This window comes from Elgaria multicarinata, chromosome 9, assembly GCF_023053635.1.
Source record: "Elgaria multicarinata webbii isolate HBS135686 ecotype San Diego chromosome 9, rElgMul1.1.pri, whole genome shotgun sequence".
Lineage (NCBI taxonomy): Eukaryota > Metazoa > Chordata > Lepidosauria > Squamata > Anguidae > Elgaria > Elgaria multicarinata.
The window spans coordinates 81,340,915-81,364,994 of record NC_086179.1 but is presented as its reverse complement, the minus strand read 5'-3'; the positions used below and the strand labels follow the sequence as shown (position 1 = coordinate 81,364,994).

Here is a 24,080-nt window from a genome sequence, read left to right as displayed (position 1 = left end):
GGCCATATGTGTGATGCACAGAGACCACGAAGAAGAACTAAGCATTAGGAGGAGCATTTCAATCTTTTAGAATGGGGGGCGGGAGAAGCTGCAGAAATGCTGGGAAACCAGCAAACAATGGCCCCATTCAGGCAACACGCTAAACCATGCTGCTTAACCACAAAATGGTTAACGGAATGCATAATGCATTCCATTAACCATTTTGTGGTTAAGCAGCATGGTTTGGCGTGTTGTCTGGACGGGGCCAATGAGTGGTAAGAGGGAACGGGGTGCTGCCAGCTGCAGAACTCTGAAGAGCTGGATTGGGACCCCAGGTGGGGTAGATTTTGTTCCTGGATCTGAGGTTCTATGCTGTTCAGACTTTAAGAAATACTATTTTTTTCAACCGTTTATTTTTCCCCCTCTTTTGAAATGTGAGTTTGTGTCTTATTTTTAAAATACTAACTTCTCCATCCATCTTTAAGGGAGAGCATAGGAATTACATTTCTAGCTCACTATAATCTTTGTTTTGAGACGCAAAGTTAAAAGCACTGACCGGGGGATTGGACTCAATGGCCTTATAGGCCCCTTCCAACTCTACTATTCTATGATTCTGTGATATTATTTGTATTGTTTAAAGCTCATTTTTAAAAGTCAACCACAGTTAGGTTGGCAGTTTGTTAAATGATCCATAAATGGTTCTAGCAAAAAAAAAAAAAAAAGTTATGAGGAATTTCTCAGCACCAAAATAAAATATGGGATATTTATAGAAGCAAATTAGCGTAATAAATAAATAAGCACATGCTTTAGTTTCATCGAATTTGAACTGTGTTGTAATAGGTTCAATGTGGGACTGCCTTTGAAAAGTATTCTGAACTTTCAGTAGATCCAGAATTCTACAGCCAGACTAGTCACCAGGGCTGGTTACAGGGAGCACATGTTTTAGATTTTGAGGATAGCATTAGTTAACACTCCTTTGTTACAACAGTTTCAATGGCTGCTGTTCTGTTTCCAGGTTCGATTCAAAATGCTGGTTATAATCTATAAATCCCTATCTGCCCAAAAGACTGCCTTCTCTCATATGTCAGGTGACCATATGAAAAGGAGGACAGGGCTCCTGAATCTTTAACAGTTGTATAGGAAAAGGAATTTCAGCAGGTGTCATTTGTATGCATGCAGCACCTGGTGAAACTCCCTCTTCATTACAATGATTAAAGCTACAGGAGCCCTGCCCTCTTGACCAGATACAAAAGATGGCAAGGCTCCTGCAGCTTTAACTGCTGTGATACAAAGGGAATTTCACCATGTGCTGCATGCATACAAATGACACCTGCTGAAATTCCTTTATCTATACAACTGTTTAAGAGACAGGGGCCCTGTCCTCCTTTCCATATGGTCATCCTAATCATACAGGTCTGCCCAGCTTTTAAAATATTCAGTGGAGGGAGGTCTTCCTCTCGATTCTGCCGCCACTGGAGATGTGTTTGGCAGGGATATGAGAAAGGGCCTTCTCAGTGGCTGCTCTCTAGGTTCCAACTCCTTGCCAAGAGAAGCTAGGCTTGCTCCCTTTCTGCTATCCTTCCACTGGCAAGCAAAGGCATTTTTATTCAAGCAGGCCTTTGGCAGGTAAGCTGGTCTGTTGCTGAAGTGGGCTCTCTTGGGCTGGGTGCTGTATTTAATTTAATTTATTGTTGGATTTTAAATTGTGTTTTTGATCTATTTGTTTTCCTGATTGCTTTAACTAAGTTGATTTTAATCTTTGTTTCTTATTACTGTTAGTTGCCTTGAGCATCAATTTTTTGATAGAAATATAGTGTATAAATCAAATAAATAAATAAATAAATAAAACACAAAGCAGAACCCTTTTTGTTATATGGAAGTTCTAATTATTAAGTTGTACAAAACTTATTCTATTGACTGCAAAATACAAATGTCAGGATCCAAAGAGCTACTCTAGGCATGGCTAAGGGCTTGCATCTATCTTGAGCGATTCCCCACCCCTTTCTATCGAATAGTCCAATAAGTCACATATTTCGATTTTGAGGATGGCATTAATTTAAACTCCTGTGCTATTTTGTAAATTGTTTTGGGATGTTTACTCAGATTCAAAAATAGTTTGCCATGTCTCATGCATGGCTCATGTTCAAGAAACACAAGCTCAAAGCCTAATTGAGTGGATGGAACTTGTATGGTTGTTTGGATCCCAGCCCAAAACAATACCTCTGAACTTTTACATTTGTGTTAGCTATTACTGATGGTAATGACCGTCTGATAATCATATGAAAAATAAAAGATGTCTATACTTAAATGTAGATAAATTCATATACATACACTCATCTGAAAACAGCAACAAACTATGTATACTTATTGTATACAATACATTATTTTAAATTATTTTCTAAATAATTTTATACTATCAGAAACTCCTTACACCAAATCATACAAACCATTTTTAATTGCCATGCTGTGAAGAGTGATTTGCTCATTCTAGCAAATGGGCAAAAGACAAAAAAAGTTAATTAAGTTTCAGTGAAATTAATAGATAATATATGTACAGTTATAGTATTAAGTCTGTAATTCTATGAACCCTTACAAGGAAGGAAATCCCACTGAAATTACTTCTAATTAAACATGTTTACAATTAATCTACAAATGCAATTGGTTTCAATGGGGCTTAATCACAGCTAATGTTTGCTGTACCCAAAGAGGTAACTATGCTTGATGAGAGGAACAGAAGTGATTAAAATGTGCAACTCCAAAATGAGCAACCTGTTTACAACTGATCTATAAATGCAATTGGTTTCAATGGGGCTTAATCACAGCTAATGTTTGCTGTACCCAAAGAGGTAACTATGCTTGATGAGAGGAACAGAAGTGATTAAAACGAGCAACTCCAAGATAAATTCTTTATAAGTTCCCAACTGCTAAATATCACAAACAAGCAACATATCACAGTATGGTACCTTTGAGCTATTTTTTTGACAGCGCTGTCAGTGATATAGGAACAATTGGCCAAGTTTAGTTCTCTTATCCTTGAGCCTGAAGAACCATCAACAAATGATTTTATTCCTCCATCACTGATTCTAAAACATGAATAGAAAATAACTGCTCTTATATTATAATCTAATAATAAATTATAATAATAAGTATATAAATGTCAAACCATCAATTGAAATAGGTAGCAGTCCATAGCTATCTACCTAAATATTTATTTCCAAAGTAGATGCTACTATGCTAGTTTTCATATATCTTCTCATGAAGGTTTTCAAATCTACAAACTATAATTGGGATTAGCTGGAAACATATTTCTACCAGGTAGCTAGATTACCTGATATAACCATGTCTGTTGAGAAGTAAGAACCTTTAATTTCAATGGGACTTACTTCTCAGGAACCATGTTTAAAATTACAGCCAAAGGCAGTAACATAACATACGAAAAATAAATTGTAACATACAAAACTATTATTAAATGACCGTTTCAAACATTCAAATTCAACCTTGAAATCATTTATGGGACAGTATTCTCACTAACTTCAATATGACTACACAAAAATAAATGGTTCAAGAGTTTGGCCTGTATTTACTCAGGCTCTGCCATTCAAAGGGCTTTATGGTGGGACAACAAAGAGGAGGCCATTTTCACACTCAATATCCCAAAAAGCCTTTTGCAGTGGACTCTTGTATGACTTAAAAGCCTTAAAGAATTCTATGATATGCTGAATGTTTCATGTGTAAAGTGGGGACAGCTCTCAATATCAGAAAGAACACTGGGAAGGGTGGAGGGAGGGGTTGAATTCGCTCAAATTATACAAATCAGAAGAATATTAAAGAGTTCAATAGACATTTTAAATGTGTGCTAACAATGGGATGGTTCATACATATACAGCAGCTCTTGTGGGATCACTTCTGGGAATGCAAAGAACCAGTGCTCAGTCCATGGCATGCCTGGGATTGCATAGAGTGGTGCTTCCATGCTGGTAGTTATATGTCTCAATTGCTTCTAACTGTGACGGCGTGAAAAATGAGTGACCATAAATACAGTAAGTACATGGATGTGCTGTGCTGGCTGAGACCAAAAAGTGATCCTTGCCAGGCAAAGTGACCCAAAATCTCTATAGTTTATGTTATGCAGGAATCCATCAATCCTCCTTTAACTGTATTGGTTGTGACACACAAGTACATATAAGACATTGCATTGTCAATTGGCTGACAGGCTAGAAGATCCAACCTGAAACATAGGGCGGTATCCAACCAAGTCTTTCTGCTGATGGAATGGCTTTCATCACAGGACAGGGAGAAAAGCAATTGAGGGGCACGGGGTGGGGTGGGGAATGGGGAGTAGAGGAGGGGAAGTCTAAATGTATGAACAGACTTCTACCACACCATGTTGTATTTCAGCCATAAAAATTAAACAGCTGCTTTGTATATACATTAGCACTACCATAATAATATTTATCCTCATTGTTTATCAAGTACAGCAAAACACTTTCTTAATTTCACAGATTGCTCATATTCCAAAAATTATAGAGAATGGTGGTTTTGTGAGAGTTTAAATGCATTGTAAGTGATGGATATCTATCAAAATGTATTCACTATGCAACAGTAACATTTTAAGATTCAAGCAGGGTAAGAAAACCTGCAGTTATACTTGCCAATTGAAATATATGACAGTTATTCATATTTGTCATATTTCAGAATGAAAGAGCTTATCAGACCCAAATGAGTTGAAAAAAACATTAGTGTTGTGCATAAATGGTATGGCCTCCATTTTGCATTGGTTGTGCCTCTGCCATGATCCATCTGGAGCCTTAGCTAGACCTAAGGTTTATCCCGGGATCGTCCCAGGGTCGTCCCTGCCTGCTCCCGGGATATCCTGAGTGTCATTTACATGAACAGGGATGACCCCGGGATGGTCCCAGGATAAACCTTGGGTCTAACTAAGGCCTCAGTCTACAGTTGATCCAGTCCACTGCATTTTCTGAAAGAAGATGTTGCCAGGACAATCAGGTCAATGCCCTTTTTTTCACTGATACAATAGGCTGGATGGGCTGGCAAGTTGCAATGTTATAAGGTCTTTCTTCCGGTGGTGTGTGCTTATTTGCAGGCACAGTGGCTTATAAATTTTGGTTGCAGGAGTATCTGTTTGTTTAGTGGCTACAATTAGAGCTAAATACTTTAATGCTTTAATATTTAATTTGGTTATCTGAATATAACAATACCTCATGCAATCTGATAAATTTAGCACAACAATATCATCCAGTGGTGCAATTAGCTTGAGACCCACATCTGTTATCTTCTGACAGTCAGGCACGCCAATACTTTTCATATTGGGCCAGAATTTGGTCATCAGTCTGAAACTTAGGTCAGTAACTCGATTGCTTCCTGTTAAAATACAATGTTAATGAAGTCACATTAGCACAGGATTCAATAACTGTTCCAATCACTTAACAATATCAGCTGGACACTTCTACTGAAATCAACATCATGCTAAAAAAAAGTACATATGACTAATTTTGCAGACTAAACTATCAAGTACTACTACACAATTTTACAGGAAACACTACACTTACACCACTAACCTTCTATCTTCATTTTAATCAGTTTACATTGAGCAAGGGCTTTAAAACCTGTGTCAGAAACATGTGGAGACTCGTTGAATTCAACAGACACAATCTGTTTGCACTTTTCAGCTAAAGCCTTTCAGAGAAAAGAAAAGAAATTATTAAATCAAATGTTTACATGCTTTACATTTTATAGAAGAACTAGACCTTTAAAATGCTGCATTTTCTATCCTATCTCATCCATTTGAAGGCAATGACAACACCGAAGATCCACATAAACTACTATATTGTTATTTTCCATAGGGTAGCTGCATTAGTCTATTGCAGAAAAAACATCAGTCTTCTGGCACCTTTTATTAGTCTTTAATTTATATTGTTTATATTAGTAGTAGTAGTAGTTAGCATTAGGCTTTTTTCATAAATGCCAAGGAACTTGGATAGACTTACTTCTTTTTAAATATGGACAGTACTGGACTGTTAGCTAAGACTAACATTTGCAGGTTTATGCCCATCCAATATATTAGCATCATCTCACATTTGTTTGAAAATATTTTGAATGTCAAGTATCTTGCTATCCAAATTCATACAGAAAACCAAGTAAATAAATAGTATGATGCCTAGAAGACCCTAGGTGAACTGAAAGTATTGCTGCCCCACAATCATTTACAACAGGGATGAGCAGAAGGATCTCCAGATGTTTTGGACCTCAACTCCCAGCATTCCTGACCATTCCTGCCATGCCAGCAGGGGCTTCTTGGAGTTGAGATCTAAAGCACCTCTGGGGATCTACCTTCTTGCCTACCCCTAATTTACAGAATGTAGCAGATGGGCAGGAGGGGTCAGAAAGCCTTTTCCTTTTATTTCATGCATGACTTCCAAGAAAGTAACAGCAGTGCAGCCTCCTTTCTCCTTAGGCACCCTGTGAAAATGAAACAGTAATTTCTATGGAATACTTGTTTCATCTCCTCCCCAACCAGGAGCAAATCTACACAGAGTTGTCGGGGCACCCTGAAGGCATTTGTGTGCGCCTCCAGGGCACCCCAAAACTCCTAGTGTAGATGCTGATCTTCAGGCTAGAAGAGGCGGCGGCAGCGGCCCCGCGTCGCCCCTCGCTGGGACGGGGTGAAAAGTGTCTGGTCTCTCCGGCCGCGTCCTTGCCGCCGCTCACCTCCACCGTCGTAATTCTGTCTTTGCCTCCCCCTCCCCGGGCGAAAGAGCCACCCGGGTCGGAGAGCCGGAAGAAGGCGGGGCCTTCTTTCGCCGAGCTCTCTGACCCGGGTGGCTCTTTCGCCGGGGGGGGCGCTGGGGGAGGCAAAGACAGAATTACGATGGTGGAGGTGAGCGGCAGCAAGGACGCGGCCGGAGAGGCCAGAAACTTTTCGCCCCGTCCCAGCGAGGGGCGATGCGGGGCCGCTGCCACCGCCTCCGCTTCTTCTAGCCTGAAGATCAGCATCTACACTAGGAGTTTTGGGGCGCCCTGGAGGCGCACACAAACGCCTTCAGAGCGCCCTGACAACTCTGTGTAGATTTCCTCCAGATGAAGGAGGGGCGGAGCAGTGAATTGACAGGAAAGTATACTCTCTCTCATGGCATCCACTGCCTGGGGATAAAAAAAAGGCAAAGTGGTGCACCTTCTACTCTTTCAGTGGTAAAGTGAGACCCTGTGCCATATGTGTATCACAGGGAATTTTAGTGATAGGAAGAGGGCAGGGAACTGTTCTTCTACTGTTTCCTTCCTTTCCAGATGGTGGGTGCATCTGTGGGGCTGCCCCTGTTTAAGAATGATGACTGGAAGACCTAAGATAATAAATAATTGAGAAAATTATTTATAATGTTTGATGGATCTATAGACCAAAAAAAGAGAACATTTGGGGGAAAAGATAATCGAGGTGGGGGGGAATTATTCCACCAATGAAGAGTCCTTATGGCATGTCATATCTGTATCTATATAATCTGTACATTTATATTGGAAATATATTGGGGAACAAAACCAAAATAGAATTAATTTTCTTCTAGAAAACTTGTAGCTTGCTTGATGAAGATTTGCTTTACGATACCATAGTTCAATTTTGGTGAAATCAGCAGAAAACGTTTTCTGTGGATCAAATTTCTTACGTCAATTTGACAGTCTTTTAGCATTTAAGAAAGCTATAAAAACTTATCTCTTCCGGCAGGCCTATCCAGTGGAATTTTAGGATGCTTTTAGGATGTTTTTAACAATGTATACTATGTTTTTAATCAGTATTTTATGTATTTTATACTTCCTGTTGTTCCCCACCTCGATCAAAATGGAGAGGCAGGTAAGAAATAAATTTATCGTCATCATCATTATTATTTACAACTACAGCCTTGGAAATAAATCCACAAATATTAGTAGCATGCCCAGCCCCCCACAAAAAAAACTACTGGTCTAGTAGGAACTGGCAAAAGGGGGAGCTCTGCCCCTCCTGCAGCAGTCCGCTGCATTACAGAGCCCTCCATCCTGTCCGCCACCCCACTCACTCGCTTGCATGGAATTCCTTCTCACCTAGGGCTACCAAACTGTTGTTTGAATACAAGGCTGCACAATAGCTTAGAATCAATTTCTTACTTGAATACATCTGTCTGTCAGAGTGGGCATTTCATGAATTGTCAGTTGCTGGATACCACTGCAGCTGTTAGCAATATTCCTGAAGCCTTCCACCGAGATCTGATTTTTAACAACAAAACATTTTTTGTAGAAAATTAAGCATAAACAAGGCAGGTTGCATACTGCAAATAATTATTAGCAGCTCTGTTATGAATTATAAAATACTTTAATTTTATACTTTTAAAAAATAGAATGACTTTTATACTTTAAGTCAAATATACTACAAAATAGATAATCTGAGACAAAAGAAGGTTGGCAGTTCAGAAGCAGTGTTTGAGTAATCTCCCTTCCGCTTCCCTTCATGTATTAAAAACATGTATAGGTGGGAAATCTTTCCAAATCTAGAATCTGTAATTTCCAAGAAGAAAGTTGTCTCAAAGAGTATATTCCTGAAAATGACCAATTCCAGATTCAGAAATATTTCCCATCCGAACATAAACATAGGAGTGCTGTGCCTGTTTTCCATTAAAATATTAATTTTGGAAAATTAATCCTATGTACAGCAATGCCTTTATGAATGCATGCTATTTTTGGATAAGAAGCCAAGAAAAATTAATAAAAGCTCAAGGCTTAAATGAAACATACATTAAAAAAATAGCTGCTGTAAAGAATGCACTACTATGTTCTCCTCTGAGGGATGGTTCAGATGTAATTCCAAGCTATAGTTTAGCATAACATGAGCAGACCTCCAGCTTGCATGGTCAAATCTTCATTTTCCCTCATGCCCTCTCTTTCTTCCAATTGCATGGCAAATTGGCAGGCCATAGATTGCCATTACATCTAAACCAGGTAATCTATGGTCCACGCAAACCATAGCTGCCTGAAAGATCAAACTTAGGCCATGGCTAGAGCAGGGCCTGGAGGAGGGAGGATCATGCGATATGGTGATCACAAGACCCTCACCCCACTCTACACATGTCGCGTGACATCCCAGGAGGACGGAGATGTCGCTCCCGCCATTTTGGTTTTTTTAATTTTATTCAAGATGAGCGCTCAAGAGCTCCAGTGCAAACAGTGAGTGTTTTTTTTTTAAAAAAAACCTCCCGCTCCCCCCATCCACCCCTGGTTACTCGTGAGGAACGAGGATGGGTACCCACATGTCGGATCATCCCGAGACCGCAGGAAAACCCAGAACAAAAGTGGGTTGCCCCATTATCCCGGGGCAAGGGAGGGATCATCCCTCCCTGCCCCCAGTATCCCCTGTACATCATTTGGACGCACAGGGATGATTCCAGGGTGATCCCTGGGATAAACAGTCATCTAGCCATGTCCTTAAAATGAGTGTTTGACTGGTTTGGATGTAAAGGCAACTATGGTTTGCCATGACATTAGAGTCAGGGAAGGTAGAAAGGGAGGAGGAGGCTCAATCCTGAATGTCAGAACAAAGCCTAAGTTGTGATAACTTCAGGACAAAGCATGACTGGAAATTTTGACCTGTTGAGACTCCCACTGTACTGGCAGCACCAAGTTTGTTCAACGTGTTCACAAAATCTAAATACAAGTACAGTGTTCTTTTTCAGATAGTTGAACAGTGCATTGCATTGTAAAAGGGCTTAACATAAGTTGACTTATACAGTACAAGGAGCAAAATCCTATGTAGTTTTACTCAGAAGTAAACTCCACCATGTCCAATGAGGATTACTCCTTAGCAGCTGTGTTTAAGACTGCAGTCTTAGAATCACTACTACTGGGAGGGAAATTGCAATAAAAACTGAATAAGCCCAGTATATCCTTAAAAAACAAACCCAATAAAACTATTTCAATAAAAACATCTTTTAAAAAATTCTAGAAAAAAATTATTCTTGTTCAAGAGCTAGCTAAAACCACAAATAGCAGCTCTAGTGCATTTCCCTCAGTATATTCAAAAACAACTATACCAAAGCAACCAAAAAACTGCTGACCAGAATTTGTTTTAGAGTAAAAAGAAAATAATAAGCAGTAATGTTGGAATGACAAGGCACAGGTTGGACAAGGCATCAGAATGTAAAGTAATTTAAAGCACAAACACTGGAGATCTTATTTTCAAATGAAATATGGCATATATTTTACAGTAATTCTTGAGTGATACATTGAGTAAGCAGTGGAGTCCTGCTTCATTTTCCTGCATCATATATAATGATTTCTGTATTTCCTTCCCTTGACTATTTAGCAGTCATTTTGCTCTATTAGGCCATGGCTAATTTATTTTCCAATGGGTACATGGCTGTATTTATATTCCTGTCAACTGCGGTTGGGGTGGGAGGAGAAAAGATTAATTTTCTATGCTGGAACATAAATTGGTGAGCACTTGCCACTTTTAATTTTTTAAAAAATCAAATATAATTTAAAATATGTACTTACAATGTAATTATTCATTTATTTTTGCTTTTCAAATTGGCTCTCAGTGCACCCCGAGGGATCATCCATCACTAGATGTATGACCATAGTCTACCATGCTTGTACAAACATGTATGAGGTTTGCATTATAAATATTATTGATATGTTACTGTGTCTGTACTTCCCAGATGTACTATCAGAGGTATAGGCTGCCACTGATCCTGGATTAGGGCCAGATCTGCACCAAGCAGGATATAACACTTTGAAAGCAGTTTGAAAATGGGATATGGAATGTGTCATGGACCCCAACAGTTGTCAGTGCATTTCAATACCACTATAAAGCAATGGTGTAGATCCTGTCTAGGTCAAGCATCGGTACAGTGCTAATGGAGAAATATGTTTTAAGAGGCAATAAAGGCCCTCAATTCCAATAAAAAAATTGGCAAAATCAGGTTTTCTTTAGCAAATATAAAATTATTACATTACAAAAAAAAAATTATAAATGATGTATACTATACTTGCTCCATAAAATCCCAGGCAGAGGCAGCAAGTCACCTTTGAAAGTTCACTGGATTTTAACAGCAAGTAGTAGGGGAAAAACATAAGTCTGAAGCTCCACTAGATCTATAGAGCTAATTGGAGAGGAATCTGGTCAGTTTACACTTGCTACTCTATCAGCAGTTATTAACCTTTACATTTGAGTTTGTACACATGGGGCCCACGTGTATACAGTTGTGTGAAAAAAAAGTACACCCTCTTGGAATTGTATGATTTTACATATCAGGACATAATGACAATCATCTGTTCCTTAGCAGGTCTAAAAATTAGGTAAATACAACCTCAGATGAACAACAACACATGACATATTACAGTGTGTCATGATTTATTTAACAGAAATAAAGCCAAAATGGAGAAGCCATGTGTGAAAAAGTACACCTTATGATTCAATAGCTTGTAGAACCACCTTTAGCAGCAATAACTTGAAGTAATCGTTTTCTGTATGACTTTATCAGTCTCTCACATTGTTGTGGAGGAATTTTGGCACACTCTTCTTTACAATGTTGCTTCAGTTCATTGAGGTTTGAGGGCATTTGTTTATGCACAGCTCTCTTAAGGTCCCGCCACAGCATTTCAATCGGGTTGAGGTGTGGACTTTGACTGGGCCATTGCAACACCTTGATTCTTTTCTTTTTCAGCCATTCTGTTGTAGATTTGCTGGTGTGCTTGGGATCATTGTCCTGTTGCATGACCCAGTTTTGGCCAAGCTTTAGCTGTCGGACAGATGGCCTCACATTTGACTCTAGAATACTTTGGTATACAGAGGAGTTCATGGTCGACTCAATGACTGCAAGGTTCCCAGGTCCTGTGGCTGCAAAACAAGCCCAAATCATCATCCCTCCACCACTGTGCTTGACAGTTGGTATGAGGTGTTTGTGCTGATATGCTGTGTTTGGTTTTTGCCAAACGTGGCGCTGTGCATTATGGCCAAACATCTCCACTTTGGTCTCGTCTGTCCAAAGGACATTGTTCCAGAACTCTTGTGGTTTGTTCAGATGCAACTTTGAAAACCTAAGCCGTGCTGCCACGTTCGTTTTAGAGAGAAGAGGCTTTCTCCTGGCAACCCTTCCAAACAAACCATACTTGTTCAGTCTTTTTCTAATTGTACTGTCATGAACTTTAACATTTAACATGCTCACTGAGGCCTGTAGAGTCTGAGATGTAACTCTTGGGTTTTTTGCAATTTCTCTGAGCATTGCATGGTCTGCCCTTGGGGTGATTTTGATGGGATGTCCTCTTCTGGGAAGATTGGCAACAGTCTTGAATGTTTTCCACTTTTGAATCATCTTTCTCACTGTAGAATGATGGACTTTAAATTGTTTGGAAATGGCCTTATAACCCTTCCCAGATTGATGGGCAGCAGCAATTGCTTCTCTAAGATCATTGCTGATGTCTTTCTTCCTGGGCATTGTGTTAACACACACCTGAATGCTCCAGACCAGCAAACTGAAAAAACTTTGGCTTTTATAGAGGTGGTCATACTTGCTGATGATCAATTAATCACGGGCATTTGATTAGCAGCACCTGTCTGCTACTTAGCATCTTAATTCCTATGGAAGCAGTAAGGGTGTACTTACTTTTTCACACATGGCTTCTCCATTTTGGCTTTATTTCTGTTAAATAAATCATGACACGGTGTAATATGTCATGAGTTGTTGTTCATCTGAGGTTGTATTTACCTAATTTTTAGATCTGCTAAGGAACAGATGATTGTTATTATGTCCTGATATGTAAAATCATACAATTCCAAGAGGGTGTACTTTCTTTTTCACATGACTGTATATGCATGACTGGAATTTAAGTATTTCCAAACTGTACTTTCAGTCTTTGGACTGAATTAAAATGTTCCTGTTGAAACATTAAATGAAGCACATGTTGGAATTACTGTCACATATAGCAGGGTCTCCTAGTTTTTAACAAAGCTTCATTTTGTAGATAGGAATAGTTGGAACACACTATAAACTTCACCTAGATACATTTGCTGACATTTGGACTAGCACAGCTGAAGGAGTCAGAGTGCCATGGGTCTAAATCAGTGGGGTAAGTAGGTACACAAAGGCCTCACTACAGATACACTGAGCAACCAGAGCCTCCTTGCTAGGTGCAGGGCGGGCAAAGTAGTTGGCTTAAAAATGCCAACTGACTGTCCGTAGATGACTAGCATTTCCTGGACCACAGAATATAGTATTATGTATTAAAGCTTTCTTTCCATGATCCCGTGATTTTTTTTATCCCAATTAAAACAGCAGCCTTATTTTCTCCTGTGCCAGAAAAAGATAGAAATTACAGTGTAGAAAATTTTAGGAAATTATAAACTGGGGTTTCTACTGAGCTATCTAGTCAGTTCCCTGGAAATAGTTTTTGATTACTCCAGGCCTGGTTGACTTAGGGCTTTCTCCACATGGGGCTTTTATCCTGTGATCAAGATTGGTTACTCATGGAAGTTTGCAAGTCCTTTACATGGTGTTATCAAGCTCATGGGCCTTTCCTGTGCTTCCCAACTTTTACTCAGTTTTTTTTTTAAGATCGCTATTTTAAGATCGCTAGTTATTTTTTAAGATGAGCTATTTTTTTAAGATCACTATTTTAAGATCGCTAGTTATTTTTTAAGATGAGCTATTTTTTTAAGATCGCTATTTTAAGATCGCTAGTTATTTTTTAAGATGAGCTATTTAAATATCACAAGTTGATCTTCTCTGTGAAAAGAGATGGCGCTATAACACAGCACCATCTAGTGGCTGTATAATGGAACATATAGAGCTTGCAGATAAAGGAACTCTGGGGTGGGGGGGAAGCAGAAGTGCATGAAAAGGGGCGGTCTTAATCCCTCAAAGAATATGGAAGCAGAAACCTGTGCAAAGTTGAAGGAAACCCTTAGAGTTGTCATTTAAATTTCCTACAATGCCACCCACCCCACAATATAGCATTGCTTCAAGGCATTATGCGAAATTTAAAGTTAGCTCCAAACTGCCCATCACTGATTGCATTGCAGCTGTCTGCAATTTCTTCAAGGCAAACCTATCAATACCCCCCCCCAAACATAGAAGGGGGTACCAGAAGATGCTTTGTCAACAGCCCCCTCAAACCCAGATTATACACCGGATTATAAGCCCTTGATTATATAGTCACACAGTGTGGATTTAACCCAACAAAGAGATTCTGGGTCCAGTCCTTGGTTCACTTGATAGTAAGAGCAATTGGTCTAATCCTTCAATAATGGTGCATAGGTTGTCACCAATATACCCTGATTGTCAAGTAATAATTGGCTTGATTAACTTCATTGATTAACTAGTAGTTAACTGAAGCTTCATAGACAAGCTATCAAGCTGGTGGTTTTGTAGCAGGATAAGATGATCCATAAGACTTCAAATGTGCACAATGTGCTACTGCTCACTGTTGGTCTTTACATTTTTATCGCATTTGCTGACTGCTTAGGGCATAACTACATGTGACTCTAACAACACGATTAGCAATCATATCATTGTTGTTTTGAAATTAAATACCAGTTGCACAGGTATTTAAATACCGGGGCAATAGTCATTAGCACAAGAATGTGTGGGGAGGGGAGCTTTAAGCCTTCCCTCCTCAGCCACCATCTCAGTACTCTCCTGCGTGGCCATTAACATTAAGAAATAAGCTCCCATTGCATTGCAGAAATGCACGTGGCATGAGAGGAGCAGGAGAAGATCTTAGAATCTTAAAATGGAAATTGGGGATAGAAGTGATAGAACACATGTTTTGCATACAAAAGACCCCCGGTCAATCCCTGATATCTCCCAGTATGGCTGAGAAAGATCCTGGAGGGTGTTCTCAGTTTGTGTAGACAACAGTGAAGGCAACAGAGCAATGTTTGGATTTGGCTAGCTTCCTATGTTCCTAAATATAAGATGGGAAGAGGAAGTATGTGAATAACAGTTGGGTGGGTTGATGCACTGTGGAGTCTAGATAAAGATCTTAATTTGAGCTGGGTGTCAGGTTGCATTTGTGCTGCCTACATTGTCAAGCTTTTTGTCCTCCTGTTCAAGCACAAGCACAGGAAGCTATTTGTCCTCCTGTTCAAGCACAAGGCACATTATTATAGTTTACCCAATGGCATCATTATACAGCTCAGCAAATATCACCTATTAGGGCATCATTATTATTATTATTATTATTTATTTATTTATATAGCACCATCAGTGTACATGGTGCTGTACAGAGTAAAACAGTAAATAGCAAGACCCTGCCGCATAGGCTTACAATCTAATAAAATCATAGTAAAACAATAAGGAGGGGAAGAGAATGCAAACAGGTACAGGGTAGGGTAAGCAGGCACAGGGTAGGGTAAAACTAACAGTAGAAAGTAACAGTAGAAGTCTGCACACTATATAAGAATATCTAGAATATCACATACAGTTCTTAGGTATCAAGAAAATCTGGTCAGAACGTCTGGAATGGCATTTTGACATGGGCAGCAGTCAACTTTGCTCACCATTCATGCCATAGCAATAGTTCCATCACTGTCTGGAGAAAGTGACAAGGGGTTCCACCTTTGAGAGGTGGCAGGGATTGTCCTCTACAGTTGCAGTAAGCTTTGGATGCACAATGAAGCAATGGAGAAGATTCTTGCCCCTTTCTCTAGCTTCAAACTGGAGAGTACGACTATGGCTTGCTGCTTTGAAGCTAGCTGTCAAGATGCTCAGAATGCACCAAAACAATGTGCACCCTTTCCCTCTGGCTCTATAGAATGCTGGAGATGGGCATTTGGGCGATGGGCAGCACAGGTTGGATCGTGCTAGAGATTGTCCTCACAGTTGTACGAATAAATGGAGCAGAATTGGGAGACATCCCTCCTCCCCGTATTTATTTATTTATTTATTTATTTATTTATTACATTTATATACCTCCCCACAGCCGAAGCTCTCTGGGCGGTTTACAACAATTAAAAATAGTAAACATTAAAAGTATACAAAAATTTAAAAAACATAAAAACAGTATAAAAACAACAACAGTATCCATTTAAAAACAACAATTCTGGGGTCCATTAAAAACAAACTTAACGTTGTTAAATGCTGTTAAAATGCCTGGGAGAAGAGAAAAGTCTTGACCTGGCGCCTGAAAGATAACAACGTTGGCGCCAGGCGAGCCTCATCGGGAAGATCATTCCACAGTCGGGGGGCAACCACTGAGAAGGCCCTCTCCCTTGTTGCCATCCTCCGAGCTTCCCTCGGAGTAGGCACTCGGAGGAGGACCTTAGATGTTGAGCGCAGTGTACAGGTAGGTTCATGTCGGGAGAGGCGTTCCATCAGGTATTGTGGTCCCAAGCCATGTAGGGCTTTATAGGTTAAGACCAGCACCTTGAATTGGGCTCGGAAACATATAGGCAGCCAATGCAAGCGGGCCAGAATCGGTGTTATATGCTCAAACCTCCCTGTTCCAGCTATCAATCTGGCCGCTGCATTTTGCACAAGAGGCAGCTTCCGGACCATCTTCAAAGGCTGCCCCATGTAGAGGGCATTGCAGTAATCTAATTTGGAAGTTACCAGAGTATGGACAACTGAAGCTAGGTTATCCCTGTCCAGATAGGGGCGTAGCTGGGCCACCAGCCGGAGTTGGTAGAAAGCACTCCGTGCCACCGAGGCCACCTGAGCCTCAAGTGACAAAGATGGTTCTAACAGGCTTGGAACATGCAGGTTGCTTACCTGTAACTGTAGTTCTTCGAGTGGTCATCTATGCATTCACACATATGGGCTTTGCGCCTGCGCAGAGACCAGACCGGAACCTACTATAGCTGAGTGGAACGTTTTTGGCGGGAACCCCTCCCCCCACGCTACCGCGCATGTCCATGGGGTTCCCGCCCTTACCTCAGTTTACAGGAGTCCGACATTGTGCCCCCATAAACATGAGTGTAAATAAAATAAAGTACATTCCACAATATAACAGTGTCATTTATAAATCTCACACCACCAAGAGGGGATGGTGGGTGGGTTGTGTGAATGCATAGATGACCACTCGAAGAACTACAGTTACAGGTAAGCAACCTGCATTTCTTCTTCGTGGTCTCTATGCATCACACATATGGGCGAGTAGCAAGCTGACATACCTTTGGAGGTGGGTTGGTGCATCATCTGAAGATCTCCGAGAGCACTGTCCTCCCAAACGAGCAGTCCTGCCTCGCACGGGTGTCCAAACTGTAGTGCTTGACAAACGTGGATGGAGTGGACCACGTTGCGGCTCTACAGACTTCTGCTAGTGGAACACCTCTGGTGAAGGCCACCGATGTTGAGACGGCTCTGGTGGAATGAGCTGTCACAGGTTTCATTAACTCTATTTTAGAAATAGAGTAGGCCAATTCAATTGTCTCCACTATCCAGCGTGACAAGCGCTGGCAAGAGACAGGGAGTCCCTTAGAAGGCTCCCCATAACAAATAAACAGTTGCTTTGTCTTTCTAAATGTCTCTGTCCTGTCTTTGTAAAAAGCAAGAGCCCTTCTTACATCGAGAGTATGTAGGGAAGACTCAAGAGGTGTAGTTGGATTAGGAAAGAAAGCAGGCAAAGTAATATGCTGGGACAGATGAAAAGATGACACTACCTTAGGTAAGAAGGCTGGGTCTGTGCGTAGCACAACCTTGTCCTTATGAAAAATAGTGTACGGGACATCTATCCTAAGAGCTTTAAGCTCACTTGCACGTCTTGCCGATGTGATGGCTACTAAAAAGACAGTCTTTAAAGTAAGCAGCCTAAGGTCTGTCGAAGCCATGGGCTCGAAGGGCTTGCGTGTCAATGCTTGCAGCACAACTGACAGGCTCCATGGCGGCACGATAGTCTTCACAGTCGGTATCGTGTTCTTCAGACCTTTCAGAAATTTCTTGGTTGTTGGATGGGTAAAAGGTGTAAAACCATCCACACCCCGATGAAAAGATGTAATCGCAGCAAGGTGAACCCTGATGGATGCGAGCTTAAGTCCCTGCTGGAAAAGCGTCAATAAATAATTGAGGATAAGGGCTAAGTGGCAAGATTCTGGTATTTGATTACCATCTTTTGATGCAAAGTTCTGAAATCTTTGCCACTTTGCTGCATAAGATTTCCTTGTGGAAGGCTTTAGTGCTGCCAAAATAATGTGGTCCACAGTCAAAACTCTGGTTCCAGAGGAGGAGTAGTTGTTATCCTCCATGCAGTCATCTTGAGGGTCGACAGATCTGAGTGTCGAACTCTGCCCTGGTGTCGAGACAGAAGCTTCGGTATCGACGGAAGCCTGATGTAATCCCCTCTCGATAACCGAAGGGCGTGAGAGAACCACGTCTGTCGAGGCCACCACGGTGTGATCAGGATGCAATTGGAGGTGTCCATCTGGATCTTGGCTAACACCTTCGTCAATAGCGGGAAGGGTGGAAAGATGTAAAGGAGATTTCCTTTCCAAGTCCTGGTGAAAGCATCTCCTAAAGAGTGCTTTCCCTTTCCTGCTCTGCTGCAGAACCTGGAACAAGCTGCGTTTTCTTCGGTAGCGAAGACATCGACAGCAGGGCGGCCCCAGCAACGAAAGAGATCGTCTCGGACCTCGACGTCGAGCTCCCACTCGTGGTCGACACGGAAGGACCTGCTGAGGGAGTCCGCAATGATGTTTTCCTTTCCTGCTACATGGATGGCAGTCAGGTAAGTCTTTCTCTTGATGCACCAGTTCCAGATTCTGAGTGCAGAACGGTTCAGAGGGTGCGATCGTGTTCCACCCTGCCTGTTGATGTAAGCCACAACGGTGGTGTTGTCTGTTGCGATCAGGACATTTCGGCCCTCGATCATTTGTGAAAAAGTCTTCACGGCATTCTCCACAGCTAAGAGCTCCAGATGGTTGATGTGTTGTTCTCTTTGATATAGAGGCCAGCGACCCTGAGCGGTAAGGGAGTTGCAATGAGCTCCCCATCCTTCTAAGGATGCATCTGTTGTGATCGTTACCGAGGGCGCCTTCTGTTGGAATGGTACCCCATCGAGGAGCGTCGACATCGAGAACCACCATTGCAGGGATGCCCTCACTTGCTTCGGTATCGAGAGGTAAGTTCGTCGAGCATTGTGTCGAAGATCGAAAGTCCTCAAAAACCAGGCCTGTAATATCCTCATCCTGAGTCTTGCAAACCTGATGACTGCAGTTGTAGCTGCCATCAAACCTAGTAGTCTCTGAATTGTCCATGCCGAAACTTTTCGGCGGCTCTCGGTATCGATGGCTAACTGCTGAAGGGTACTCGCCCTGGCCAAGGGTAAGTACGCTCTCCCGTCTCGAGATGAGAGGGTTACCCCTATGAAGTCCAACCTCTGCTGTGGGGTCAATATGGATTTTTCTTCGTTGATCCACAGCCCCAACGAGTCCAACAGGTTGAGGGTAGTTAGAATATCTGTCCGGAGCGTGTCGCTGTTGTCCGCTACCAGAAGCCAGTCGTCGAGGTATGGATAAACAAATATCCCTTTCTGTCTCAGGTGGGCACACACCACCGCCATGACTTTCGTGAAGACCCTCGGTGCCGTGGCCAATCCGAACGGAAGAACGGTGAATTGGTACTGGGCTGTACCGATGGAAAAACGAAGGTAAGGTTGATGCGACTTCCTGATAGAGATATGGAAGTACGCATCCTTCAGATCCACCACTGCGAACCAAACCTTTTTGTGTAGGAGCTGCAAAATCGAAGCAATCGTTATCATACGAAACTTTCTCGGGGTGATGAATTTGTTCAATTGCCTTAAGTCCATGATCGGTCGAAGACCTCCATCTTTCTTCGGGACCGTGAAGTATCGGGAGAAAAACCCCTGGTTGAGTTCCTCTGCGGGTACGGGAGAGATAGCTCCCTTCGACAGCAAGGTCTGTACCTCGAGCAGCAGAGGAGGGGATGGCGCCGTTACTTTCACGCCCAAAGAAGGAGGAAGGACATCGAGCTCGATGGCATACCCCGAGTTGATGATAGTGAGCACCCAGGAGTCTGTTGTTATTAACTCCCATTGATGGTAATGGGGTGCTAGGCGGTTCGCAAAGGGAGGTGGATCTGGATCCGAAAAGTCAAACCCGCTGCTTCTTGCTGAAGTCGGGCTGCCTTTTTTCTTGTTGGTACCTGCCTTGGTAAGGCCTCTTCCTCTGAAGCTGATGTTGTTGCTGTCGAGGTTGGAGCTGGTATTGGGGTCGATGCTGTTGTTGCATCGGAGGCCTTGTCCATCTTTTTGAACGGTACTGAGTCTGAGGAGGAGCAGTAAACCCCATCTTTTTGGCTGTTGTTCTTGCCTTATAGATGGAGTCTAGTGTTTCATCGGTTTTTGAATGAAATAGACCTTCGCCATCGAATGGCATGTTTTCAATCCTAGCTTTGGTTTCGTGCGTAAGATTGGCTGATCTGAGCCAAGCATGCCTCCTTAAAGAAATGGCCCCCATCATCGATTTTGAATGGCAGTCCACCTGGTGTCGAGCGGTGGACAATTGTTGCCTTGCTATGGCCGATGCTTCGTTTTGAAAAACCCTTGCAAGCTCTTTTTTGTCCTCTGGGAGGTGTTCACACAAAGATCCCATCTTCTCCCAGAGAAAAAGCTGGTACCTCGCCATCGTTGCCTCGTATGCAGACGCCTTGATTCCTAGGGCGGAGGATGAGTAAACCCTTCTTCCAGTTTGGTCTAACTTTCTCCCCTCTCTATCTACGGGCGCAGAATGGGTTTTCTGTGACTGGCCCTGTGCAGACTCCACCACTATTGAATTTGGTTTAGGGTGTTGAGCCAAAAATTGTGTATCATCCTCTTTTACACGGTATAATGATTCTAATCTTTTTGAAGTTGTTTGAGCCACTGCTGGAGTTTTCCAAGACAACTGAGCTGCTTGTTTTAGGGCGTGAGGTATTGGGATGGCTAGACGTTGATTTGTTGTTGTTTGAAACACGTCATAAATTGGGTCGATGACCGATTCATCTGCCTGCTGAATGTCGAGGCCTAATGCATTGGCCATTCTGAGCATATGGTCTGAGAAACGGACCATATCATCCGACGGCGAAGAAGGGTCAGCATCATCGACTGCATCGTCCGGAGAAGGTGCGGTTGGAACCAAAGAGTGTGCCGACTCCGAGTCGGATGGATAGTTCTCTTCTGGCGAAGACAGCGTCACCACCTGCAAATCCAGCCGTTCTTCCTGCGTAGATAATGCAGCCGGCGCAGCGACCGGTATCGCATGTTGTTCACGATGTCGAGGGGTCGATACCGTCGGAACTTGATGCATGGAAGGAGGAGGCAAAGGTAACTGGCATACCCTCGATGTTGGTGGAGGATGTGCATAATAGCCCTCAGGCTGGTAATGCTGCTGGTCACCTTGAAAAAATTGTTGCGGTCGGTAACGATCCCACTCGTAATAGCCGTACCTGGATTGGGGATCAGAGTACTGCGATACTCTATCCCAATCGCGTCTTGGAGTCTGCCTTGGCGAGGGCTGCACAGGGATTAAACCCTGGAGCTCCTGGGGTCTTACAGATTGTCGAGCGGAAGCTATCGACACCGAATCTCGGATCTCGCCTTCTGATAAACTTGGAGGGCGTGTCGGTACCGTGGCCATCGGCACCGACAGAGGCCTCGACACCGAAGGAGACCTCGGTATCGAAGTGGTCGGCGCGGCGGGAGGGGTGGAATGGCTCCTGGCCGATTCCCGCGGCCGAGGTGACGCTAAAGCGGCCCTCTCCGCATCCCTCTTTCTCTTTTTCTTCTTCTTCTTCTCCAGTTCGGGAGAAGGCATCGGCGTTCTGGCTTTCTTAGAAACCTTCTTAGCCATTGAAGTTGATAAAGACCGACCAGGCGTGAGGGGTATCTCAGCCCTATTTGCTCTGGCCTGCACTTCAGTGCTATGGTCTGGCGGTTTGTCTGGAACAGTCTTGGTAACTGCCGTTTTGTGGGCAACGGACTTATGAACCGCCTTTTTCTCCATTGTAGGGGCCTCCGTGGCCTTGAGAGCCTTTTCCCACAGTATCGAACGGAGTCGGTCCGCTCGATTTTTCCTTGTTTGTTTGGTAAATGACATACAGTGGTGGCAGGCCTCAACAACGTGTCCTTCGCCCAAACACAAAACACAAAGGGAGTGTCCGTCAGTCGGCGGAAGTTTGGCCCCACACTTAACGCACTTTCTAAACGGGGCTTTAAGTGCCATAAAGGCCTCACGCGACCGAAGTCGCTGAGGAGAACTATCTACAATAACTTTTTTTTTTTTTTTTTTTTTAGATACAAGGAAATTTGTAAGAAAAAGAGTTTAGAAAGAGATTAGAAAAGATTGAAGAACGAAGAAGATAGTAACAAGAAGAAGCTATACGAAAACGCTAGAGGTTCGGTAAACAGGTCTGTGCACAATGGCGGACGACGAAGAACTGAGGTAAGGGCGGGAACCCCATGGACATGCGCGGTAGCGTGGGGGGAGGGGTTCCCGCCAAAAACGTTCCACTCAGCTATAGTAGGTTCCGGTCTGGTCTCTGCGCAGGCGCAAAGCCCATATGTGTGATGCATAGAGACCACGAAGAAGAACCTTCCAAGCTCCAAACCTGGAGCTTTGGGAGAAGAGTAGGACATTGTTCCTGACTTTGCACAGAGGTGCAGTTTTGGGTTCCAGCACAATCACCCAATCCTATGCATGTCTATTTGGAAGTTCCACTGAGTTAGAAGTGTCTTGTTCCTTGGAAGCAAGACCAATTCAACTGATTGAGAGTTACTTCCAAGTAAACAAGTATATGGTTGCATTGAATTGGAAGGGAAGGGTCCTTTTAACCACACATTTTGGGTTGGCTACCAAGGCCAGCTAACATTTGTGGCCTGCAGGCATGCATCATGGGCTTCAGGGTGAGCTGAAGGCTAATGGATGGAAAACAATGAAGCTGTACATAACGTTGTGGCCTCCTTGGGAGGCACAATTATCACACAGCCCAGAATCTCCCACAGTTTCCAAGAATTGGGTCAAGACAAGGGTATCCACCTTTCCAAGAAGAATAGCAGTTGGCTTGATCAGCTTGCTGGAGTTCCTGTAGTTTGGCAGTGGAGCTGGGCAAACAAAAGGGGATGTCTGCCCACCTCCAGAGGTTTATTTGCAATATACCAAGGTCTATAGCTTCAAAGAGAGAATCCCACAACAAACCCCTTAAAGGATTCAGGGGCTTTTAGGATTGGTTGGCATTGGGGGTGGCCGGAAGAGGCTATGGGACTCATTTGCATTATCACTCATTCTCCCTATAGTTATCACAGCTAAGCATTTTATCACCTAGCTGTCAGGTTGGCTGATTATCCTGTCAGCAGTCAAATGTCAGAAACAACTGTCTGTTTCCTGACCTCTTTACACCAGCATTTGGAAGGTGTCACGTCAATAAAATTGTGTTCTGTTTACACCCAGCCATGTGTATTCCTCTCTTCTTCTAACCCCTGGGTCCTGCTGCAGGCCAATGAAATTTATCAGACTATTAAACCATTCCTCACTCCTGCTCTAAAATAGTACAGTTTTTCACTGGAAAGTTAAGAAAAGTAAAGGGAAACCAATGAATCTGCAGGAGAATCCAGAAAGCGAAGAAATCTGGAATGTTGATTATAACTTTACACAAACAGGGCAACATAAGAAAATGTAGCAGTGTAGCCTAGAATGCTCCTGTTTAAGGCTTTAGTCAGCCTAGAAGAGGAAATTTATGGTGCTGTGTGGGATTCACAGGGTTGGTGGGGGGTGGGGCGTTCAATAAGATGAAGACACATTTTTTCTTGTCCACCTACCTGCAACCTTCCCCCATTCTGCTATATAGTTCTAGCTATATAGTTCTACAGGGCTCAGGTCTGGCACTGGCTGCCAGCCCCAAACATGAACATTTTATTGCTATATAGTTTTGGGGCGGGGGAGGTTCTGGAAAGTGGGAAAAGAAAAATGAGATCTCCATCCCAAATCTCCCTGTACAGTGCAGACAGGAGAGTATTTTAACCACATGATGCATATCTTCTTGAAGTTAATTCCCACTCCTTTTCCATTTTTTAAACTGACAGATACAACAACATTACATAGGAAGTCACTGAGTATGGGTCCTTGTGATACCAGA

The 24,080-nt window shown here is 42.6% G+C and overlaps 1 protein-coding gene across 1 annotated transcript in view; it reads right to left on the bottom strand.

Moving 5' to 3' along the window:
• Positions 1–24,080, bottom strand: part of FBXL13 (F-box and leucine rich repeat protein 13) — a 107,367-nt gene that overhangs the window by 24,982 nt on the left and 58,305 nt on the right. The window contains exons 13-16 of the mRNA XM_063135016.1: positions 8,131–8,229; positions 5,559–5,676; positions 5,199–5,361; positions 2,943–3,062 (exon numbers count right to left, since the gene is read on the bottom strand). Of these exons, the coding sequence (XP_062991086.1) occupies positions 2,943–3,062; positions 5,199–5,361; positions 5,559–5,676; positions 8,131–8,229 (500 nt within the window). The remainder of the gene's footprint in view (positions 1–2,942; positions 3,063–5,198; positions 5,362–5,558; positions 5,677–8,130; positions 8,230–24,080) is intronic.